This window comes from Excalfactoria chinensis, chromosome 3, assembly GCF_039878825.1.
Source record: "Excalfactoria chinensis isolate bCotChi1 chromosome 3, bCotChi1.hap2, whole genome shotgun sequence".
Classification (NCBI taxonomy): domain Eukaryota; kingdom Metazoa; phylum Chordata; class Aves; order Galliformes; family Phasianidae; genus Excalfactoria; species Excalfactoria chinensis.
Genome location: NC_092827.1, coordinates 100,920,293 through 100,941,571, shown reverse-complemented (window position 1 = coordinate 100,941,571; position 21,279 = coordinate 100,920,293). Strand labels below are relative to the sequence as shown.

Sequence of the window (21,279 nt, the reverse complement as noted above, 5' to 3'; positions counted from 1 at the left end):
AAGTCAAATCTGGTTTGCTGTTGCTTTCCTTTTCTTTCTGTTCTTTTCTTGCTTCTTAATTCCTGAAGGCTGCAATCTTCCATAGAGCTCAGCCTTCTGTGCCAGTTGTACGGCACCTGCATCGTCCCAGTGTTACATACCGAATTGAGGGCATGGAGCAGGATGTGTGGCTGAATGTTTGCCCACTTTCGTCATGGAGAAGCAGCCTTTCTACAACCCCCTGCCAAAACAACTCTCTCTTTGTAGGTAGATGTTAATGTCACAGTTGGCATTGTTGCAGGTATTACGCTGACTGAAAATGGAGTTAAAAACACATGAAAAAGTTCATCTTTATTTTTGTTCTTGCAGCCTTGAAACACGTTCTCAGACTCCTTTATCAAAAGGGAGAACACAGCTGCATATTTTGTGCTGTTGTTCGCAGGACTGTGCTTTGCCAGTGTATTGAAGTGCACAGTAATTTGCCAACGCTTGAGTTAGCACGGCACCTTCCCAGTGTCTTTCTGCATGAGGGGCGGGCTCCGGCACGCTGCTGCCGCCCGCTGTGCAAAATGCGGTAATGCGATCGCTGCCCTCCGACCACGGCCATGTTGGTTGTGGGGTCGGCGGCCTTCCGGGCCGCCATGTTGGTTGTGGGGTCGGCGGCCTTCCGGGCGGCCATGTTGGTTGTTGGGGTCATCGGCTTCCGGGCCGCCATGTTGGCTTTGGAATCGCGGGCTGCGGGAATAAATGCTGTTACCGGTAGCATCTTCCGTTCTTCTTCCGGGGGATCAGGTTGCTCAGCGCCCGGTCCAGCCTGATCTTAAACGTCTCCAGCGACGGGGCCGGCTTTTCTCTTCTTTCTTTTCTCTTTTTCTCCAGCAGAGCCAGAACAAAAGCTTGTCTGGGTCCACAGCATGAAGCCTTAAGGCAGTCTGACACCATGCGGCCTGTTGAGTGCAGGGTTGCATTGAAATGTAGCAGTATAGCATGCATGAAGGTTACCAGCTGCCCTCTCCTGTCCCAGCATGGGCCAGAGCTGAGGCTGGAGAAGCTGACTCTGTGGAGGACCAAGGAAGGAAAGGCTGTTTCTTGTTGTCTCTGCACTAGCCCCTGACCTTTTGGATATGGTTGTGCCAAGCAAGCGTAGCAATTAGATCAGTGCAATGGGAAAGGCAATACAAAAAAAGGTGTGATGACAAAAGGGCTGGCACAATAGAGACGTGCTATAAAGGAAGGGAAGAAGATCGCTCATCTACATCAGAAGATTCCAGGTTCACAGGTGAAAGCTTCACTAAGCAGGGATCCCCAGGGAGAGATCCTTCCCCAGTGGCAGTCAGCCCTTAAATGGGGTCTAAGAGAGGTGCAGCCAGGCTCCACTCCTGGTTACACAGCTAAATTACCTTCACCTGTGCTCCCAGGGCTGACCGTGTCCTTTCCCCAGGTGATCAATCAGTGCTTCAGGCTGTGACTCAACAGTTCCCATACAGCAGAAGAGGACCTCTGCTTCTGGAAGGATGGTAACCCAGAGATGCTAACTGTAAGAAGTGTAACCTTAAAAGCTCAAAGTCCAACTGTAAAATGCTAAGCATAAAGCCTTAATCTCAAACTACTAACTCTAAAGGTTAAAAAAGCACCCTAAAATGCTGAACATGAAATGCTCACTGTGAGATATAAGCTGTAAAGCTTTAACCCCAAACCTCTAACCATAAATAAAATCTTAAAACTCTTAACTGTAAAATCCAAACCCCAAAACACTAAAACGTAGCACTAAAATGATAATCCTTCCAATTTGGAGGGAAGAATATTGTGGGGGGCCGTGTTAATGGCCTTGCTGATGTCCAGCTGGATGACGTCAGTGTCTCTTCCCTTCTTTACTGATGCAGTTATAGCGCCATAGAAGGCCTCTAGGTTGGTCAGGCAGGACCTGCCCTTGGTGAAGCCGTGCAGGTTGTCCCATATCCCGTCCCTCTCTCCCGTGTTCCTTAATGTTGCTTCCAGGAAGATCTGCTCTGTGATCTCCCTCCTCACAGAAGTGAGGCCGCATCATCCTTCCTACCCTTGTTGTAAGTAGATGCAGCGGTGTCTTTTCCTGTCACCAGGGACTTCACCTCACTGCCTTGACTTCTAAGTATTATGGAGAGTGGCTTGGTGACCACATCAGCCAGTTCCCTCAGGACTCTGGGATGCATCTCACCGGGACCCATAGACTTATGGATGTTTTGTGTTCCTCAGGCAGTCGATAACCTGCTCTTCACTCACAGCAAAATACTTTCCCTAAAACGTTAAGTCTAAGACTTAAAAGACCTAACTCTAAACTGAAAAACCTATGTGATATCCATAAAAATGCTGAACCTCAACTTGTACATTTGTGTAACCCCGAATGATAAAAGCATGCTAAAACACTCTGCGTAGATGCAAACCCAAACATACTAACTGTAAAAGAGTAACACCAACAAGGTAAATGTAAAATGCTAAAGCTAAGATGTTGGCTGTAAAACACATTCAAAAGCCAAGCTTATAATGCTATCCCTGAAACTGCAACCATAAACCTCCAGTTCTAAAACACTGCACTTTAAGTGCTAACTGTAAACCCCTAACCCTCAGTGACCAACCCTATGTGTAGCCCTACAATGCAAACTCAAGCTCTGAACCATAACAGTTAAAAGCTTACTGTAAAAACATAACCCTAAAATACTAACCGCATGAGCAGAACCTCAAAAGCTGTACTCTAAATGTGACTGTCAGTGGTAAAAATAGACTGTTAACCATAAATTCAAAGCCTTAACCATTGAGTTTAAAACATGCTAACCTTCAGTGCTAACTGTAGAACACAAGCCCTGGAATGTTTGCCCTAAAAGGCTACCTGTAAAACTCTCATGCAGAAATGCTAGCCACGATGCTAACCCTGAACTGCTAACCTTGTAAGGATAAGTGTACAATCATAACCCTACAACGCCAGTCCTAAATAGCTGTAAGGTACCAGAGTGCTTTATTCCTTTCTACAGCCTCCCACCAGCTCTGTGTACATGTGTGGGGTGGGACATGCTAGATCTGCTGGGCAGCAGCTGAAGCAGTCCACCTTCCAAGCGCTCTGCTCAGCACAGTGTGCAGAGCATTACAAGTGCTGCCAACTGCTTTCTGTGCTCACAGGAAGTAACAAAGGTTAATGGTCTTCAAACATGAGCTCTCATGAGGTCCGCTCCGGTACTTGGCACAGATTGAGGCTGTCAGGAAGGTGCATTTGAAGGACTGATCTGAGTAGAGCTGGATTTCAATGAGAAGAGAGGATCTGGGCTGGCAGCGGGAAGAATTCCAAGAGAGCCGAGTCTGTTAGTCTGGCTCTTTTCAGTCTGTCATCCCCTTGGCTGTACGAAGCTGCAAAACATTGCTGTGGGACTGGGCAGAGATGGCCAGCAAGACCACATTCTTTTGCGTTTCAAAGTGGTTACCGGAGTGAAGTTTGCAAGAGTGTCCTTGCATCCACTGAGAAGTGTTTAGGAAGCCAGTCACCAAAGCTGCAGTAATTAGGGCATGAACAGCCACTGGAGGAGTAACAGAAACTGGAAGGTTTGTCAGGTCACCCTGCTGAAGGACAGAGAAGTGACCAGCAGACGATGTTATAACCTGGTGCTGGCTGGAAGGTGAGATGAAGTTAGACTGTCATCTTTCTGTACAGCTGTACTTCTGGTTTGATTCCTTGCCACTTTCTCACTGCATTCACTGTGGCTTTCTCTGCTTTGTTACATGTTTTAGATAGCTCAGAGGACCTGCAGATGAGAAGTGTGGGAACGCTGGATTTGGGTGGTGAGTCAACACAGACTGAAATAATGTGACTATACACACTGTAGGGAAACAAGGAGGTGATCTGAGACAGCCAGCACAGCTTCAGCAAGGGCAGATCATGCCTGACCAATGTGGTGGCCTTCTACAATGGAGTGACGGCACTGGTGGACAAAGGAAGAGCAACTGATATCGTCTGCCTGGACTCGTACAAGGTCCCAGACATGGTTCTGTGCCACGTCCTTATTTCTAAATTGGAGAGAGATGGATTTCAAGGCTGGACTATTTGGTGGGTAAAGAGTGAGCTGGATGTCACAGCCAGAGGGCTGAGGTTGGTTTCTTCGTGTCTGGGTGGAGGCCAGTAAGGAGCAGTGTCCCGCAGGGGTCCATCTTGGGACCAGAGCTCTTCAACATCTTTATCAATGGCACAGACAGTGGGATCAAGTGCACCCTCACTGAATTTGCTGATGACACCAAGCTGAGTGGTGCAGTGGGCACACTGTAAGGAAGGGATGACATCCAGAGGGACCTGGGCAGGCTTGACAAGTGGGCCTGATCTGTGCTCCTCATTGATGCCTTCTGGTGGTGGTGCCCTGGGGAGGAGGCTGGGCAGTGCTTTAGACAGTCACCCTTTCATTCCTTCAGACCGCAGGCAGGCCCTCACTCAGGTCGGTTGTGGTAAAGAGACCATACTGTAAAAATAGGAACTTCCTGTGCAGCCAGTGAGAAACCTGAGCCAAGTCACCATCCACGCAAGCTGACTGGAGGGACTGTGCAGAACAACAGGCACAAGGGCTGGGAAAGCGATGGGCTCCAGCTCTGCCCCTTGCTTTGAAGCTGCCCATGTGCCTGGTGTTTCGGGCAGAGCGGAGCAGCTCCTTCCCACCTGCATTGCTGTGGGACGTGATGGGTCAGTGCTATGTGCTGGAGGTTGCGCTGCCTTTGAGGAGGGGTAGGAGAAAGGTTGGAGGAGTGCCTGCAGCATTCCCAGTCTTTAAAGAGACAGATTATAGTTGACAGCTCTTCACTGTGTTTTAACAAGGAGAGATTATCCTTCTGGGCAGGGATAATATGACAGCAGGCTGTCACACCGTTCTGCTTATGGCCATAAGCTACCAACTCGAGCTGTTTTGCTGGGACCGTACAGAGGAGACGAGCACATCCCAGACAAGTTGTCAGCAGAGTATCAGAGGAAGCATGTTTGGTGTTCACAGAGGCTTTTCTTCCCTCTGCAATGACCTGAGGCTTGGGCTGAGGCTCACCATTCTGAACTGAGGGAAAGCCCTGTAAGTCTGCAGGCACACCTCGAGTCTTGGCTCTGAGCACAGAGAGTGTTGTTCTGCTGTGGGAGAAAGGGGCTGTCTGTCCCCTTCCTGCTGGGCTGACAGTGCCTGCGTGGCATAGTGGTATGCACATTCCTGTCACCGTGGCCGAGTGTCTTTGAGACAAATGCAGGAGGTGACACTGCTAGATTCCAGCAGCCATGGATTCTCTCCAGCCTTGGGAGGCATGGAGTACTAGCCTGGTTTCAAATCTGGGTGGCAGCACGCTGAGATAGCATACAAAATCAAAGGACAGAAGGCAGGTATAGGGCTTTATCGCTCTCTTTCTGTCTAGGCCAGCTGGTAGCAAATTAGATTATACACCTTCAGCCTCCTGGAGAGAAACTAAATGATCTGTCTGTGCACTCTCCTGTCTGGCCTTCTCGATGTGCTCTTAAGGAGGTTCTGCAGCTCCTGACTCTCATGCTGTGGTGTATCTGCCCAGTAACACAGACGGAGCTGAGCACTCCCTGAGCCTCTTTCATTACCCTTCTACCTCAAATGGTGTTGTTCATCCTGGCCTGTCATACATGTAACCTCAGCATGAGGACGGTCTGAATTAACACTGGAAGAAGAGGGAAGTAAGTGTGTTATTTCCATTCTCTGTGGAGAGCCTGTAAGAACTGATGAAGTGCTGCTGTGCAGAAGGGGGCTGTCCCCTTGCAGCTCCTACACAGACTGCATTCATTTAACCTATCTATGATACACCACGTGTCTCTGCATTGTTTTAGGTGAGCCTCTGTGTCAGTCTCGTTCTAACAGAGCAGCAAAGATGCTCTACAGCATAAAGTGCATAAAGATGAGGAAGTGCATAAAGTGAGTGAGGTGCATAAAGGTGATGCAGTGAAGGACTTGGATTTTCACGCTTTCTCCTGCTATGATGCTTGCTCAGCAGAGGCTGGTCTCATAGTGCCTGTGATGGTCTCATAGTACCTATATGCTTGTGTTCATTTCCTTTCAGTTTAAACGATAGGTAGTGGAAGAAATGGCAGCAGCGATATGCACTGTGATGCTGTGCTAAGCTCCGTGGGTACTGTGGCACATTGACCTCAAGCAGGTATTGATTGCTGTTGCATTTCTTTACTGGGGATGTGAGAAAGGACCTCCAACTGATACAGGCAAACTTAGCCTCTCCTCAGCCACTAAGGATGTGGTGCAGAACCACGTCTAAGACCTTGCACACGTCCTTCTGAACTACATTGTGAGTGATCCCTGCTGGGAGAGACCTTGCTTCGTGAGTCTGGGCTGGTGCCTTGACAAGGTGCTAGAACTGCTGGATCAAAGGAGAGAGGCCCACGAGTTTAGCACAGAGCTCGTGATGCGTTCGGCAGCTCTAGTGTTGGGTCAGGGTAAGAAGGACGGGCCATAAACGTGATTCAGACACAGCTTTGTTGGACTTCACAGGCGTTTGTGCCTCGGCAGGGCTAAATGCCACTGCTTGGGCTCCTGCAGGCGGCTCTCACTTTGCTCCACGAGCGAACCGCCGTCGCGTTGAGCCAGCTGCAATGCACCACCGCATCCCCGGCCCTCCAGCCCCGCTCCCCGCCTCCCCTCGGAGGGGCAGCGCCGTGGTGGCCCCGCCCGGCAGGGGCGGAGCGGAGGCGGTGGCGGCGGCGGGTGCGGCGGAGCGGTGCGGGCGGCGGAGACGGCGCGGGGATGGCGGCGCCGCTGAGCGATGGGGAGAGGCGGAAGCAGATCAGCGTGCGGGGCATCGCGGGGCTGGGCGACGTGGCGGAGGTGCGCAAGAGCTTCAACCGCCACCTCCACTTCACGCTGGTGAAGGACCGCAACGTCGCCACCCCCCGCGATTACTTCTTCGCCTTGGCGCACACGGTGCGGGACCACCTGGTGGGCCGCTGGATCCGCACCCAGCAGCACTACTACGAGCGGGACCCCAAGGTGAGCCGCGCCGCGCCGGCCTCGTTTCTTCCGCAGGGTGAGCAGCCGGGGAGCGGCGAGCGCAGGTTGGTCCGGCCGCCTCGGGTGGGTTTGAAGCTTCCGTGTGTCGAAGCTTCCGTGCGAAGCTCCGAGCGCCCGGAGCAGCCCGTTCGTCGCCGACTTGCTCAGAATGCCCGACGTCGAGCCCCTCTCCAAGCCCGCATCACCAGGCTGATCCTCCCCTGCTGAGAGATAGGGCTGCCTGTGCCCCAGCTGGGATGGAGAACCGATGGCTCTCAGTGCCAAAAATGGGCCGTCCCGGTGGCCCGGCTTGCTTATCTTCTCTCTGCTCAGAAAGTGTGAGAGCTGAGCTGGAAAATCACTAGCAGGAAGGGAGCTGGCCTGCTGCCCGGCACGGGGAGCCACGGGTCGGGGTCCTCTGTTGTAGCAACTCCTGGTCAGCTTCAGTGCAGCATGAGAAAACTGAGAGCCGGGTGCGGGCATCAGCTCAGCTGAGCCATAGAGATAGGAGTCAGCATCCCAGATAATTCACGCCTGAAGTTAATTAGGGAAACACTCTGAACAGGCAACAAGATTTTTCTATAGAAGGCTGTTGGCAGGGAGATGCGCAGCGGGGAGCTGGCTAGCATCCCGTGCAAAGCTCCTTCTGACAAACAAGCTGTGGTGCGTGTTGTTCGGGAGCAGGAGTTGAGAGCCGTGCTGGGAAGGCATCCCTTCTGGGGGAAGCCTTTGGGCCTGATGAGCATCTGAAGGGATTCCGATGGAACCCTTTAGGTGCAACAGGTGACGAGTAGGCTTCCTCGAGGCCAGACGGAGTGTGCTGTGTGTCTCACTGTGTGTCTTTCTTTGCCTCCCCAGCGTATTTATTACCTGTCCCTGGAGTTCTACATGGGCCGCACCCTGCAGAACACGATGGTGAACCTGGGCTTGCAGAACGCCTGCGATGAAGCCATTTACCAGGTGAACTCTTGGGGTACTGCGGTCCCCCATGCAGAACTGGTCAAGCTTTTCCATGTGGAGCATCTTTATTTCTCAGGGCTTCCTCCCAAGGGTGCTTCATTTTGACTAAACAAAGCGAGACTTGGCTCTCTGTTAAGTGCTCTTCATGTTCCAAAGAAGGCCATGAGGGGCCTTATCACAGAGTCAGTAGGGTTGTTAAGGACCTCTAAGGTCATCACATCATCCAATCTGACCTTGGGGTGTCTTGAGAACTGGAGTACAATGTCCCTCAAACCACTTGTCCTGGGCTCCGCATCCAGAAAGCAGCTCCCAGACAACAGGAAGTGCCCCGGTGCCAACAGCTTTGCACCACCATTAGGAGCAGTGATGGCTCATCGTGGGAGCTGCGGGGAGAGGCTGGGCCGGAAAGGAGAGCTGAAGCACAAAGCCACCAAAGTGCAGTTCAAACGTGCCAGGCACACAAGGCAGCACAGCAGCACTGATGGAACAGCAAATCACCAGGGAGGAAGGAGGGGGGAGAAATTGCTTGATTTAAAATAGCATCGGATGAGTTTAAACTGGCAAAAGCACAGGCTGTGCTGAGTACCACTGAGTCCATCACAAAAGCCAGCCCATGTTTACTTAGGCTTGCAGCCATCTCTGCAGCAGGACAAGTGGCCTTTCTGACAAAATGTGAGTTTTTGGGCTTTATTTCCCAAAAGCTTTATCTCCCAAAAGCTTTATTTCCCCTGTGCCGCAGACTGACTCACGTTACACTTTCTAGTAGATGTTGGGCTCTGTCTCCCTCTTAAAATGAGGTGCTCCAATTGCTGATGAAATGCCCTGGCCATCACGTTCCCTGCCAGGGGATGGGAAGGGACTCCCAGGGAGGGACCCGACACTTTGTCCGAGGTGTTGTGCCTCAGAGCACGGGCTGGTTTCATACAGGGAGAGCCCTCGTGTCCCTCTGTGAGGTGTTTTCTGTGTGTTGATTTGTCCAGCTGTGGCAGTGAAGGCTCCTCTTGCTGTAGCCTCCAAGTTGTGGAGGTCACGACGGCCAGCTCAGATGGGAGGCCTTGCCCTCTGATAAGTGCTCTCACACTTATTAAGCTGAACACAGCCCCTGGGGAGACTGCCAGCCTTTGTGTTGGAGAAGGGGAGCCCAAGGGGTGCAAAAGATGATACAGCTCCTTCCACCCATGGACTCCAGCCCAGAAGCTTGGCGTCCGGGTGGTCAGGATGTGGGAAAGCACAGAGCCTAACAGCAGCAGCTGCAATAACAGGCTGCAGAAACGGTCGTAACCTTTCTCAAGGTGGGGTGGGTGTAAGGAGAGGAGCGGTGCTCATAAGCAGGCAGTCCTTTGTGCGTGGGCTGGCCACCCGCCATCCCGTCTACAATTCAGAGTTCAGTGGGAGGGCCTTGCAACTTGAAGGGCTGCCAGGAGGCAAGTGTTTTGTTTGATGTTTCTAAGGAAACTTAGTTCACTTGAAGGCGATGTTTGATGATGAGCTGCATTGTTTTCCTGTCAATTAGGAAATGTGCCTGGGGATCAGGAGCTGAAGGTGGTGAGATGTTTTGGAAGTAAGGGAGGGAAGGGGTTGCAGAGAGAGAGCCCCGCATGGGTTGGTTTGGGATTTGTGTTTGTCCTTCTCAGAGCGTGGGGTCTGGTACTGACCTCATGTCCTGTGGATCTTACCCCAACAGCTGGGTTTGGACTTGGAGGAACTGGAGGAAATTGAAGAAGATGCTGGGCTGGGAAATGGAGGCCTGGGCCGCCTGGCAGGTAACACAGGGCGAGGGGAGACCCATCAGGAGCACATGAGGACCAAGGGCAGCCTGAGCTGTGCCTTCCTTGTGAGGTGTCACAGCTTCAGCTCTGCCTCACCTCTTGCACCCGGGCCTGCCTGCTGCAGTGGGACAGCACTCAGACCTTAGCCCATCTGCTGCCAGCATCTAAGGGGTGCTCTTGTGCCTGACATACTGGGCTGTGGCTGAAAGGAGCCCTCTGAAGCCTTGCTCCACACCTCCCTGTAAAACCTCTCACTTTGCAGAGGTTCCCCAGCAGCTCTCACATAGGCAAATTGCTGCTCTAATTTGCTTGTCATAAGGGACTGTTGGAGACATACTGCCTGACACAGGAAGCACCAGAGCTGATGCTTATCAGAGCTGCCCTGGGCTGATGGCTAGAAAGGTTTGCTTTGAAAGAGACAGTAGTAACGTGGGGGTGAGTTGGGCGTGCAGCTTAGCTCCAGCTGGGGGGGTTCTCTGTCGGGTTCAGAAATGCCCAGTAATGCTGCATTTGGGTGCACTTGGGCAGGCTGTCACACGATTGCAGGGAGCGAGGGGTGAGGTTCCTGCAGTGTGATCATGCCCTGCTCTTCCAGCTTGCTTCCTGGACTCCATGGCCACGCTGGGGCTGGCAGCATACGGTTACGGCATCCGCTACGAGTTTGGTATCTTCAATCAGAAGATCGTCGATGGCTGGCAGGTACATCAGCCAACTGAGGTCACCCCTTCCACTTCTGTTCCCTCCTGCCGTGGGCACCTGCGGACACGGCCTGGCAAACTGCATGTGGTGCCTTGGGCTGTTCATGGCCTGCTCTGCTCATTTTAACCCTGTAGTGCCCAGCAGGCAGCTGCTTCCAACCATATGTGCTGGCCCTATGGCGCCAGACGTGTCTGGTACAGGATGAATGTGACTGGACAAATGCCAGCACCTGGGTGCTGCTGTGCCTGCGGGAACGAGGGCTTACATGGGGACTGTCCCCTGTAGCGTTAACAATCATAGCCCTGTGTGAGTGAAAGGAGGCTGAAAAGCTGCCCCGAAGGAGATAGCCCAACGACATTGTCTGGACATCATTTCCATTAGGAGAGTGCACTTCTGTGTATAAAGAACCATATTTTCCTATTTTAATTTTTCCTGTTTTCCAATTTTCATAGCTCCCCAGGTCAGGGAGGGTGAGAGGTGAGAGCATTGTGTGTTCTTCCTTCTCCACGAAGAAGCTGTGATGCCAGGCCCTATAAATGGCATACACAAGAAAAAAAGCCATCCGTGTTCACGGTTCGTGGCTTCTAGGGAACATCCCTGACCATCAGATCGAGCACTGAGTGCTGGAGACTCTGCAGTTTGCCTGGATGGTTTGGGTCGGTACAGCTCTGCAAAGCCAAGAGAGGCTGATTTATGGCAGCAGAGATGCCGTCATCTGTGTTTCAGACAGTCTAGCTGTCTTCCAGAGGCACATCCATTCTGAAAGTCAGCTTACCACAGCTTTGCTTCTTAAACTGTCCACCCTGAGGGCCTTCGCTTGGAGGCAGGAGACGTCACCTGAACCACATTTGCCTCTTGCAGGTGGAGGAGGCTGATGACTGGTTACGTTATGGCAATCCCTGGGAGAAAGCCCGCCCAGAGTACATGCTTCCTGTGCACTTCTATGGCCGCGTGGAGCACAGCCCTGAGGGCGTCAAGTGGGTGGACACTCAGGTAGGATGGGCCAGGATAGGTGGGGGTGGGGAGGAGTCTGTCCCCATGCTAACTGAGGGCTTTGCTTCTCTCCTGCTCCAGCTGAGCGTGCTGTGCTGCCTTTGCAATTTCATCTTCACTGGTTCTGACTGCAGCAGGATTGAAGGGGAAATGAGGGACGGGGTTGTTCAGTCACATCCAGGTCCAGTTGGGTTGAGACTACCCAGGGACACGCTGACTTGATCCTTGTGATTTCTGCTTTTTCAAGTGTGCATCCCACACTAAGCGGTAGCACCAGGACATTGAAGGTTTGGGATGATTTCTGTGGGGTGCGTTTGCATCAGCCACCCTCTGCATAGTGACTTCTGCTTTCACTGAGCCTTTCATTTAAGAGCATGCAGCAGTTTGGTATCCAGTACTGAACACAAATCAGACCTTCCAGGGTAAATCCTTGCATCCAGTCTTGCATGGGTTTGTGCTGGAGGAGGGCTGTATCCCCGGCTGCTCGCTCAAACCCAGTGAATCTGCAGGTGGTTCTGGTGCTGCAGCAGGTGAATGTCAGTCTGTCGGGGCAGCCATGGAGCAATCCAGCGTGTGTTCAGCTCCTGTAGTCAGAGCAAGTGCCTGTCTTTCCTGTGCTGGCCTGATGAGTGGAGTGCTGTCTGGAGAGGCTGGAGATGAGGCTCCAGTCTGCCCAGAGGCCTTATTCTGTGCTGCTGTGGAGAGCAAATGCTTCTCCAGACACCCACATTCTCCTGCCTCAGGCTGAGGCGAGGCAGTGTTGTAATTACAGAGGCAATGCTGTGCTTCAGGAGCCACGTGTGCTGCTGCTTCATGTGTTCAGTCTTCCAGGCGAGGAAGGCGAGCTTTGAAGAGGAATGGATTATTAAAAGGATTTTAGAAGTTTCAGCGTCTCCTTTCTGAGCGCTGCCCAGGGTGGAGGAAGAACTTTGCCTCTGGGTGTTTTCCCCTTTCAAGCCCAGCACCGGGTGGGCGCTTCAGGGATCCCAAGCTGTGAGCTGGGAAATACTTCTGACAAGGAAGTGAGTTTTCAGCCAGTGCCATTGAAGGAACTAACTGGAAAGGCTCAAAAAAGCTAAAGCTGCAGTTTCCAAATATAGCACCGTACAGCTAACGGGATGCACGCCCCAGTCCCGTGGCTCAGACAGGGCAGGCTTTCTGCTTGCTTCCATGTTCGGAGCTGATAATATCAGCTTTGAGAGCCTGAGCTCTTGCTGCCTTTCTCCAGAGGGGGAGCGTTGCTGATGGCAGCACAAAGAAGCAGTTCAAGGTCAACGTGTTGATCTGCCTGGATTTTCTCTGCCTTGTAAGCACAGAGGGCTCCTGGGCAGGATTCAGGCTGTGGAGTGTATCCTGGTGTATTCCACTGTGCCCAGCAGTGACCAGCTGAGGACGCCTGCCGGGCTCTGGCGGATAGCTGATAGGTGCTCCAGCTGGTATGGGAAAGTCAGCAGGCTGCTTGCAACTCTCTTTTGTTTAATTGATGTGCGTGTAACTCCTTTGCCAGTGAAGCTCCAAACTTCTCCTGTTAATGCATTGCTAGTAGGTGCTGGAAGTGCCTTCAATAATAAACAAGTCTGTGAAGTTCAGCAGCTGAGTTGTAGTGCAGGTGGGATCTCTAGCACAGCCAGTTGTTCTCTGTGTCCTCCAGAGAGGTTTTCAACCATCGTCCGAGGCCATCATGCTGCTAACCAGAAGGGATTACTGTCTTTTTGCAGGTTGTCCTTGCTATGCCATATGACACACCAGTGCCAGGATACAAGAACAACACTGTGAACACTATGAGGCTGTGGTCTGCAAAAGCACCCAATGACTTCAACCTCCAAGAGTGTAAGTGCTGTCCCATTTTGTCCATCTCTCCTGGCTGCCTCCAGAACTCAGCGCTGAGCACACATCCATGGATCATGCAACCTCCAAACCACTTCCAGTGCCCTCATGCACCCATCCATCCTTCTTCCATCCCCATCACAATTGCCCTACTTTCAAAATCTGCCCCGTGTCTTCCCCTAGTGATAGACCAAGTGCCAGTGTGTTCCCCATGTCACCAAATGAGCTGCAAACCCACAATTGCCATGGAGGTTCATTTCCATGCAGCAGAGCCCTTTAGTGCTGAAGGAGATTGGCAGCACAGCCCACTTCACTCTCCCTGGTTACGAGTTTCCTTTGGGTCCTTGCATGACCTCTAGTGCGTTTTTTCAGGCTCTAGTTGTAGTACTGGAAGGCAGACGCTGGGCAACTAACAGCTGTCAGACTGAACAGAAGTGGAGTGTTTTAGATAAGACCAATTTGATTCATTCTTCCTTGAGAGCACAGAGCTGTGTGTGTCCAGGCAGCCCTGTGTGGGACACAGGAGACCAGGGGTGATGGCTCTCAAGTCCTTGTGATGTCTCTATGATTCCTGATTGGCAGCCATGAGCTGGGTTTTGGATGGGCCTTTTGTACTCTTTAGGAGTTGACTGACTGTGCTCTTTGTGCTTCTTTACCCTGTACCATTTTTCCATGGTTCTTAAGCAAGGTGGCTGCTACGTTTGCTTCCTTTGCCTTCTCTGGCCTTTCTTCTGTCCTTCCCAGTCCATTCATCATGAGAAAATGTATGGAGATAGATAACACCTTTGTCTTATTCTTTCTCCTCTGTTCACTAAGGGTGCTTTCACACACGCACCCATTTGCATTCAGATTTCATTAATATCAGCCTTAATGTTCCTGTTACAAACCCCTCTATGAGAAAAGAGGGAAAACACGCTGTAGGGGACCTGCCTGTATCTACAGCTGCCGCAGTGCTGTATTTCTCTCACTGCAGTCAATGTGGGTGACTACATCGAGGCGGTGCTGGACAGAAACCTGGCAGAAAACATATCCAGAGTCCTGTACCCAAATGACAACGTGAGTAACATTTTTGCTTCTGTTTTCTGTTGCTTGGGATCGTCCTTCTGTAGTTTTGGCACATGAAAGCAAAGGAAAGATATGGCTACCTGTTGTTAACCATTCTGCTTTGAAGATTTTGAATGCCAAAGGTTGGCTCTGTAATTCTGAATGAACAGACAGCTCTGCTGGCTCCAGAGAGTCTCTGCTGCCTGACAGCATCTCAGAGCCTGCCCTTTATTACATAGCTGCTGTCCTCCTGCCTTCAGACTCGAGGCAGCTGCCAAATTACGTTTGTAAAAGTAAGATGTCATTTCAGGGCAATCCATGAGAGGGCACTCGCTTCCAGCCCAGCTTAAGGGCTTTCTCACAAGGCATCATCCCAGGCTATGCGGTCATTGTGCAGCAGATCCAAAAGGAAAGAGCCCCCGATATCCAGTCGTGGAGTAGCATCTGTGCTGGAAGAGCTTGCCTGCACTTTACTCCCACACACTCATTTTTGTTGCCATTTTGAAATAGACCAGCATGATGTGTGGCATGCACGGATGGCAGGCAGCTGCACCATATGGATGCACCATAGATGACACTGGCTCCTGGCTATTGCTGGGAGTCCAAAATCCTTGGTCCAAAAACCCTGTAAAGGATCTTGCAGCAAGGAAACAAGCTGTGCTTGGTCTGTGGGGTAGCGCCAATGTGGCAGGTTCTGATGCCCTCTGGAGGCAGCTGAGAGGCAGCATGGGTTACATGTGCACTCAGCCTGACAAGATGCAGAACATGTAAGGGAAGCGCGTGAGATGGGAGCAGCTCTGGGAGTTGGGCTGCCAACTAGGGATGGCAGCTGCAGTGCTGACGTCTTTGCATCCCCCTCCATCAGTTCTTTGAAGGCAAGGAGCTGCGGCTGAAGCAGGAGTACTTTGTGGTGGCTGCAACCCTGCAAGACATCATCCGACGCTTTAAGTCCTCCAAATTTGGCTGTCAAGACCCTGTGAGAACAAGCTTTGAAACCTTCCCAGACAAGGTGAGTCTGTGGGCAGAGAGAGCCCAAGCAGACCCTCACGCTGTGAGGGAGGGCTCAGGACCAGGTGGGGGCAAATATGGGTTGGAACACTGAAATTATCCCTAGGCCCATTTTCCCAGGGTTGGGGGAAAAAAGGGTACAGTTTGGAGCCAAGATTGCCAAGACTGACTAGCTCCAATTCTGGGAGCTCTGTCTGTTTCTGGGATGTGAGTAGGGTGGGTCTGTGAGCCTTAAGATACTCGAGCTTCACCCCCAGCCTGAGCCCACTGATGCCATGCTGGGGCACAGTCAGAGCCCTGGTGCTGCTAGATCTGAGCCCAGCAAGTCTGTGTTTCAGGTGGCTATACAGCTAAATGACACCCACCCTGCCCTGTCCATCCCAGAGCTCATGCGGATCCTGGTGGATGTGGAGAAGGTGGACTGGGACAAGGTAAGCAGAGCTGGAAGGCACGTACCATCCTCATCAGGGCTGAGGGCTGCTGTCCTGTCCTTACAAAGGGTATTCTTCCCTTCCTGGCCTGGGCACATACATGTTAACTGCTGTCTATACACAGGCCTGGGAGATCACAAAGCAGACCTGTGCGTACACCAACCACACCGTGCTGCCTGAAGCCCTGGAGCGCTGGCCAGTCTCCATGTTTGAAAAGCTGCTGCCGCGTCACCTAGAGATCATCTATGCCCTCAACCAAATGCATCTGGATGTAAGAGACTGGGCTGGCCGTGGGCTGTGGGTCATGCTCCAGCTGTGTTTTAGGATGGGAGCGTTCCAGCCTCTGCAGCTGGGTCACTGATGCCCCTGTCTCTTCCTGCCTGCAGCGCGTGGCAGCTCTTTACCCAGGAGACATTGACCGTCTCCGAAGGATGTCAGTGATTGAGGAAGGAGACTGCAAGCGTATCAACATGGCACACCTCTGTGTGATCGGCTCTCACGCTGTCAATGGTGTGGCCCGCATCCACTCTGACATCGTGAAGAACACAGTGTGAGTTGGGGGACACCCGTGGTGTGCACAGACCTCCCCTCTCCACTCACTGAGCTCTGCCTGCAAGCGTGGGGTTCTGGCTGGGGTAAACTAAGGCCTGCTTTGGTTGTGTGATGGAGAGAGCATCTTGTTAGAGTGCATACAAGGTCTGACTCATCTCCCTTCAGAGCTGCTGAAACCCTTTACAGCTGAGGAAGGGGTTAAGAAGCAGCATGGAGAGTTCATGGTGGTACAGAGACCAGCAGATGCTGCCCTGAGCCAGGAGCAGCTGAAGCTCTTAGGGGTGGGCAGTGGTTCAGTGCAGCTTCTACTTCCTGCTGTTCCAGGTTCAAGGACTTCTATGAGCTGGAGCCGGAGAAATTTCAGAACAAGACAAACGGGATCACACCGCGACGATGGCTTCTGCTGTGCAACCCGGGACTGGCTGACGTTATTGCTGAGGTGAGGCACGAGCATCTGGTGGGATCCCAGCTGTTCGCTTCTGTGCACCTCCTTGTGTAGGCTGAGCAGAGGATGGGGCTGAGCCAGGCAGGTGTGAGCCAGGACAACCTGTAGGACCATATACTGGTTGCATGGAGGTGTGAGGCTGGCTGAGCTTTAAGGTCTGTGGTGAGTGGCTGCACAGAGCTGCAGAAACTTGGATTTGGCTCCCTTCCCTTGCAGTTGCTGCAGATAACCTGTCAGGCAGCATCACTGTATGGGGAACTGGAGTGTCCACAGCAGCATTCAAGCTTCATAGACTCAAAAGAGTTCTCTCAGCCCCACTGTTGCCTCCATGCCCCTCCACACTGAAGCATGTAATATCTGATAAGAGCTCCTCCAATTGAATGCATTTTTGTGTCCTGCCCATCACCTTCTGCAGCTGCCAGGAGGCCCTCATACATGTGCATATACCTTTCCTCTGCAGCTCTTTGAGAAGGACTGGGTTGGGTTCTTGCAGTTCCCCTGTGCCCTTGAGCTCCCTGGTGATGCAGGGAAGTCAACTTGCTGTACAAAACTGTTCCTCTTTTCCTGCCCAGCACATCTCCTTTTCCCAAGAGGACCATGGCGTCTCTGTTGGGGTAGCGTGGTTGTGGGCAGGGTGAGCTGTCTTACAGGTGGGACATCCCTCCCTTGCTTTGCTCCTTTAGAAAATCGGGGAAGATTTTGTCACGGATCTGAGCCAGCTGAAGAAGCTCCTGGATTTCATTGACAACGAGACGTTCATCAGGGACGTGGCAAAAGTCAAGCAGGTAGTGGGATGAGAGGGGAAGAAGGGTAAAGGCAGCATGCTCCTACTAATAGCCAGGGCTTGCTTCTGGTACCTGGGGGCTCGTGCCTGCTCCTCATTCAATTTTCTTGCCAGGAGAACAAGTTGAAGTTCTCAGCCTACTTGGAGGAGCACTACAAGGTCAAAATCAACCCTTCGTCCATGTTCGATATTCAGGTCAAGCGAATCCATGAGTACAAGCGGCAGCTGCTGAACTGCCTGCATGCAATCACCCTCTATAACCGTAAGTCCTGCTGGGCTGGTAGTCAAGGCAGGTCCCACACCAGCCCCTTGCTGCTATTGTTCCTGTGTACGTGTACGCCAGCTGCTGGCCAAGGACTTCTGAGCCTGGCCATGCCCTCCCATCATGTTGGGCTTCTCCTCCAGCAGGAGGACAGGGCAGAGCTCTGAGGAAAAACACAGCCCAATTCTCCAGCACGGCTGGGTCCCACCTGTAGTGCAAGTGTTAGGACCGACCTGGTGCAATTTAAAACCCCACTCCCAGGTGTATGCTTCATCCCCCTGCCCATTGCTGAGGGGAGACAAATCACCACAGCTCTGCATTGCACTGTCTCAAATGGTTTTGGGAGGTCTCTGGTTGGGCTTCAGGATGGGTTTCCTGGGTCCATGTGCCATGGGTTGGGATCCCACCCCTGATGCAAGCAACGAGCTCCACCCTGTTTATCTTCACATCCGTTGTGTTATGCCCTGCTCTTTCAGGCATTAGAAGTGACCCTTCCAAATCCTTTGTGCCCAGGACCATCATGATTGGAGGAAAGGTAAAAGTATTTTCCAGTCTTGGTGTTCGTGTGGCTCAGCAGGGATGTGGGGAAGGGGCCATCCCCTTCTGGGGCTTGTGTTGCACCCACAGTGTGTTAATCAGCATGGGGTTGTGCTGCTGGGCTCATCTGAAAGCACTGTCACAAAATGATTGAGCTGAACAGCGCCCTGTCGCTCTCTCCTTGTGGCTCAGGGCTTCTCCCTGTGGGGTGTGTTTGCTGATCCATGTGGACAGCAGAAGTGAGGCCCAGATTCTCCACGCAGTGAGGACCTGCACTGGCAGCTCTCATGCTCTGCCTTCCTTAAAAAGCTTTCACCCTTCAACCTTCTGCTCTTCTTCAGGCAGCTCCTGGCTACCACATGGCCAAGATGATCATCAAACTCATCACGTCCATCGGTGAGGTCGTCAATAACGATCCCTATGTGGGGGACAAGCTCAAGGTCATCTTCCTGGAGAACTATCGGGTATCCCTGGCTGAGAAGGGTATGTCCTGGTCTCATGGAAGCAGGTCTCAGGAGCTGGGCATGTCCAGCAGTCACATGTGTTTGTGGCAGGGCTGGGCCTTGGCATCTGGTTCTGGGCTGTGGGCTGAGCTTTGGAGGTCAGCAGCCTTGCTAGCAGATGCTCAGAGTCCTGCCGTCCTGGGCCCAGGCTGTGGGAGCTGCAGCATGCCAAGGCCCAACTCCCACCTCTCTTGCACCCGGCAGTGATCCCGGCAGCAGACCTCTCCCAGCAGATCTCCACAGCCGGCACAGAGGCCTCGGGCACCGGCAACATGAAGTTCATGCTGAACGGGGCCCTCACCATCGGCACCATGGATGGGGCCAACGTGGAGATGGCTGAGGAGGCAGGCGAAGAAAACCTCTTCATCTTTGGCATGCGGGTGGAGGAAGTGGAAGCCTTGGATCGACGAGGGTTAGTGCCAGGGAGGGTGAAACGTGTGCCAGGGCCTGTCCTACAGGTACAGTGCTAAGCTCTGGCAGGGAGCCCTCCGCCCTGGAACGGGCAGTGACTGTTCTGACAAGGGTGCAGTCCTGGGCAGCTCGGCCAGTGAATAGGACACAAACCTGGGCACAGACAGGCGCTGTCCTTACCTGCCCTAGACACAGGGCAAGGCTCCAGGCAATAAATACAGCCTGTCTCCACCTCCTCCACGTGCAGGTACAACGCACAGGAGTACTATGACCGCATCCCGGAGCTGCGGCAGGCCATCGATCAGATCAGCAGTGGGTTTTTCTCCCCAAGAGATCCGGGTTGCTTCAGAGACGTTGTCAACATGCTCATGCACCACGACAGGTGAGTCCTGGCAAACATCCCATCCCCCCACTGGCTGCTCTCAGCCTGCCCAGGGCCTCTTCCCTGGGGGCGGTCTGTGCTGCACAGACCTGGAACCCTTCAGCAGGAAACCTCCAGCTTTACTCTCTTGTGCTTTGGGTTCCAGGTTTAAGGTGTTCGCTGACTACGAAGCGTACATTAAATGCCAAGGCCAAGTGGATCAGCTGTTCATGGTAAGAGCTGCTCCCAGCTAAAGATGGGGGTCACGGCCATGGCAGTGCAGGGGGGAGCTGAGGGAGCTGGATAGAGCATGCCCCTTCTTACACCTCACAGCACTGTGGTGTGGGGCAGGTGAGGCGGGTTTTGACATGGCAGCAGCTCCTCTCGCTGCATTTAAACCAGTGAAGGTGCTTGGCTGGCACCCTGCGAGGCCGAGCTGCCCCAGAGCTGCATGGGAAGCTGACAGCTGCCATTGCCTCTCCTCTTCCCAGGACCCCCGCGAGTGGACTAAGAAAGTTATCAGGAACATCGCGTGCTCGGGCAAGTTCTCCAGTGACAGAACCATCACAGAGTACGCACGGGAGATCTGGGGTGTGGAGCCATCCGCCACTAAAATCCCCCCACCCAACCTGCCCCGGGATTGATGTGAGCACAGAGGGAAGGAGAGATGGATGTGTTCCCAGCCCGGGAGGCCTGAGCTGCATTTCACCGCCAACCAGATGGGCTTGGCTGTGCAGAACCAAGGCCTTTCCCTCAGCAGGGTAGTAGGATGCCCTGAGGAGGAGCCCTGACTGAGCAACAGGAGCTGGGAGAGAGAAGGGACCCTGTGTTTGCACCCATGTATCCAGCCTGCACGTGCTGCATATTGCTTCTAGTGAGACAACCACAGATCAGTCTTCCGCAACTGCGTTCCACGCTTAACAAGGGATTTCCAATTCAATCCTTCCATCTCTCTGCATGGAGCCTTGCTCAGCCTCCTTGCAGTGCGGGGTATCTCGTATCCTCCACCAGGGGCTGTGCCAGCCCAAAAGCAATCAGAGGGAGAGGCTGCTGCCCACCCTTCCAGTCACCTCTAGTCCTCATAATGCCTTGAGAAAGTGGGGTTGGATGTTCCATCAGTTGCCTCCAGCAAAGCTGCTGGTTCTGTACAGCGTGGTCCAAAAGGAGACAGATCAGCACTTGGGATCACAGAGCTTGCTGTAGCCTCCTCCTCCACCTAGTAATTAAACCCCCTGTAGCCAAACCACTTCAGGGATTATTTTTTTAATGTATTTTTACTTTTAGCATCCATGTGTGCATGGAACAGGTTCTACTTGTCACTGCCAGCTGGGCAGTTGACCCTGCAGTGCCCTTAGGCCTCCAGTGGGGCTTTGGGCTCTCTTGGCACTCCTGCCCAAGCGGTGCAAACATTATTACTGCTCTTGTGTCCTTCCACTGCTGGGTGATGGTGGTCAGTGGTGCTGGGGTCAGTTTAACACCTGTAGTGCAATGCAGTGCACCCATACTCCTGTGTGACACCAACTAATTAAAATGATGACCAAAATACCTGTTGGTTTGACTCGGGGCTGATGTGCAACTACTCCATGCTCGTGATTTCAGGTTGGAACGGATCAATGCCATCATGACACTCAAAGCCAAAGTCCTTTCCTTGCACTGGGATGGGGATTAGGGTCTTTGGTTTGGCCTACAGCCAGCACGTAGGGCTGCCATGCT

The 21,279-nt window shown here is 52.7% G+C and overlaps 1 protein-coding gene across 3 annotated transcripts; it reads left to right on the top strand.

The window, feature by feature from the left end:
* The first annotated feature begins 3,547 nt into the window (after positions 1 to 3,547).
* Positions 3,548 to 21,124, top strand: LOC140249575 (glycogen phosphorylase, brain form). 3 transcript variants are annotated; one of them, XM_072331455.1, is made up of 22 exons: positions 3,594 to 3,620; positions 3,733 to 3,783; positions 7,839 to 7,940; positions 9,625 to 9,703; positions 10,305 to 10,408; positions 11,270 to 11,401; positions 13,120 to 13,231; positions 14,202 to 14,284; positions 15,138 to 15,281; positions 15,619 to 15,711; positions 15,836 to 15,982; positions 16,098 to 16,261; positions 16,588 to 16,702; positions 17,392 to 17,493; positions 17,607 to 17,754; positions 18,231 to 18,289; positions 18,633 to 18,774; positions 18,999 to 19,206; positions 19,453 to 19,587; positions 19,733 to 19,799; positions 20,058 to 20,211; positions 20,327 to 21,124. In XM_072331455.1, the coding sequence occupies exons 3-21, from the start codon at positions 7,869 to 7,871 to the stop codon at positions 20,208 to 20,210; spliced, it is 2,259 nt and encodes a 752-aa protein (XP_072187556.1). In that variant the 5' UTR covers positions 3,594 to 3,620; positions 3,733 to 3,783; positions 7,839 to 7,868; the 3' UTR covers position 20,211; positions 20,327 to 21,124. The 3 variants fall into 3 exon arrangements, with proteins under 3 accessions (XP_072187555.1, XP_072187556.1, XP_072187554.1); XM_072331454.1 differs by having other exon boundaries at positions 3,548 to 3,620; positions 3,733 to 4,048; positions 20,058 to 21,124; XM_072331453.1 differs by lacking the exons at positions 3,594 to 3,620; positions 3,733 to 3,783 and adding an exon at positions 6,654 to 6,980.
* Positions 21,125 to 21,279: the final 155 nt, after the last annotated feature.

Excerpts from the sequence above, each read along its gene's own strand:
- LOC140249575 (XM_072331453.1), top strand. The coding sequence starts at position 6,738 with ATGGCGGCGCCGCTGAGCGATGGGGAGAGGCGGAAGCAGATCAGCGTG. Across the intron at positions 9,704-10,304 it reads AGGCCTGGGCCGCCTGGCAG|CTTGCTTCCTGGACTCCATG; the intron begins GTAACACAGGGC and ends CTGCTCTTCCAG. Across the intron at positions 19,207-19,452 it reads GAAGCCTTGGATCGACGAGG|GTACAACGCACAGGAGTACT; the intron begins GTTAGTGCCAGG and ends CTCCACGTGCAG.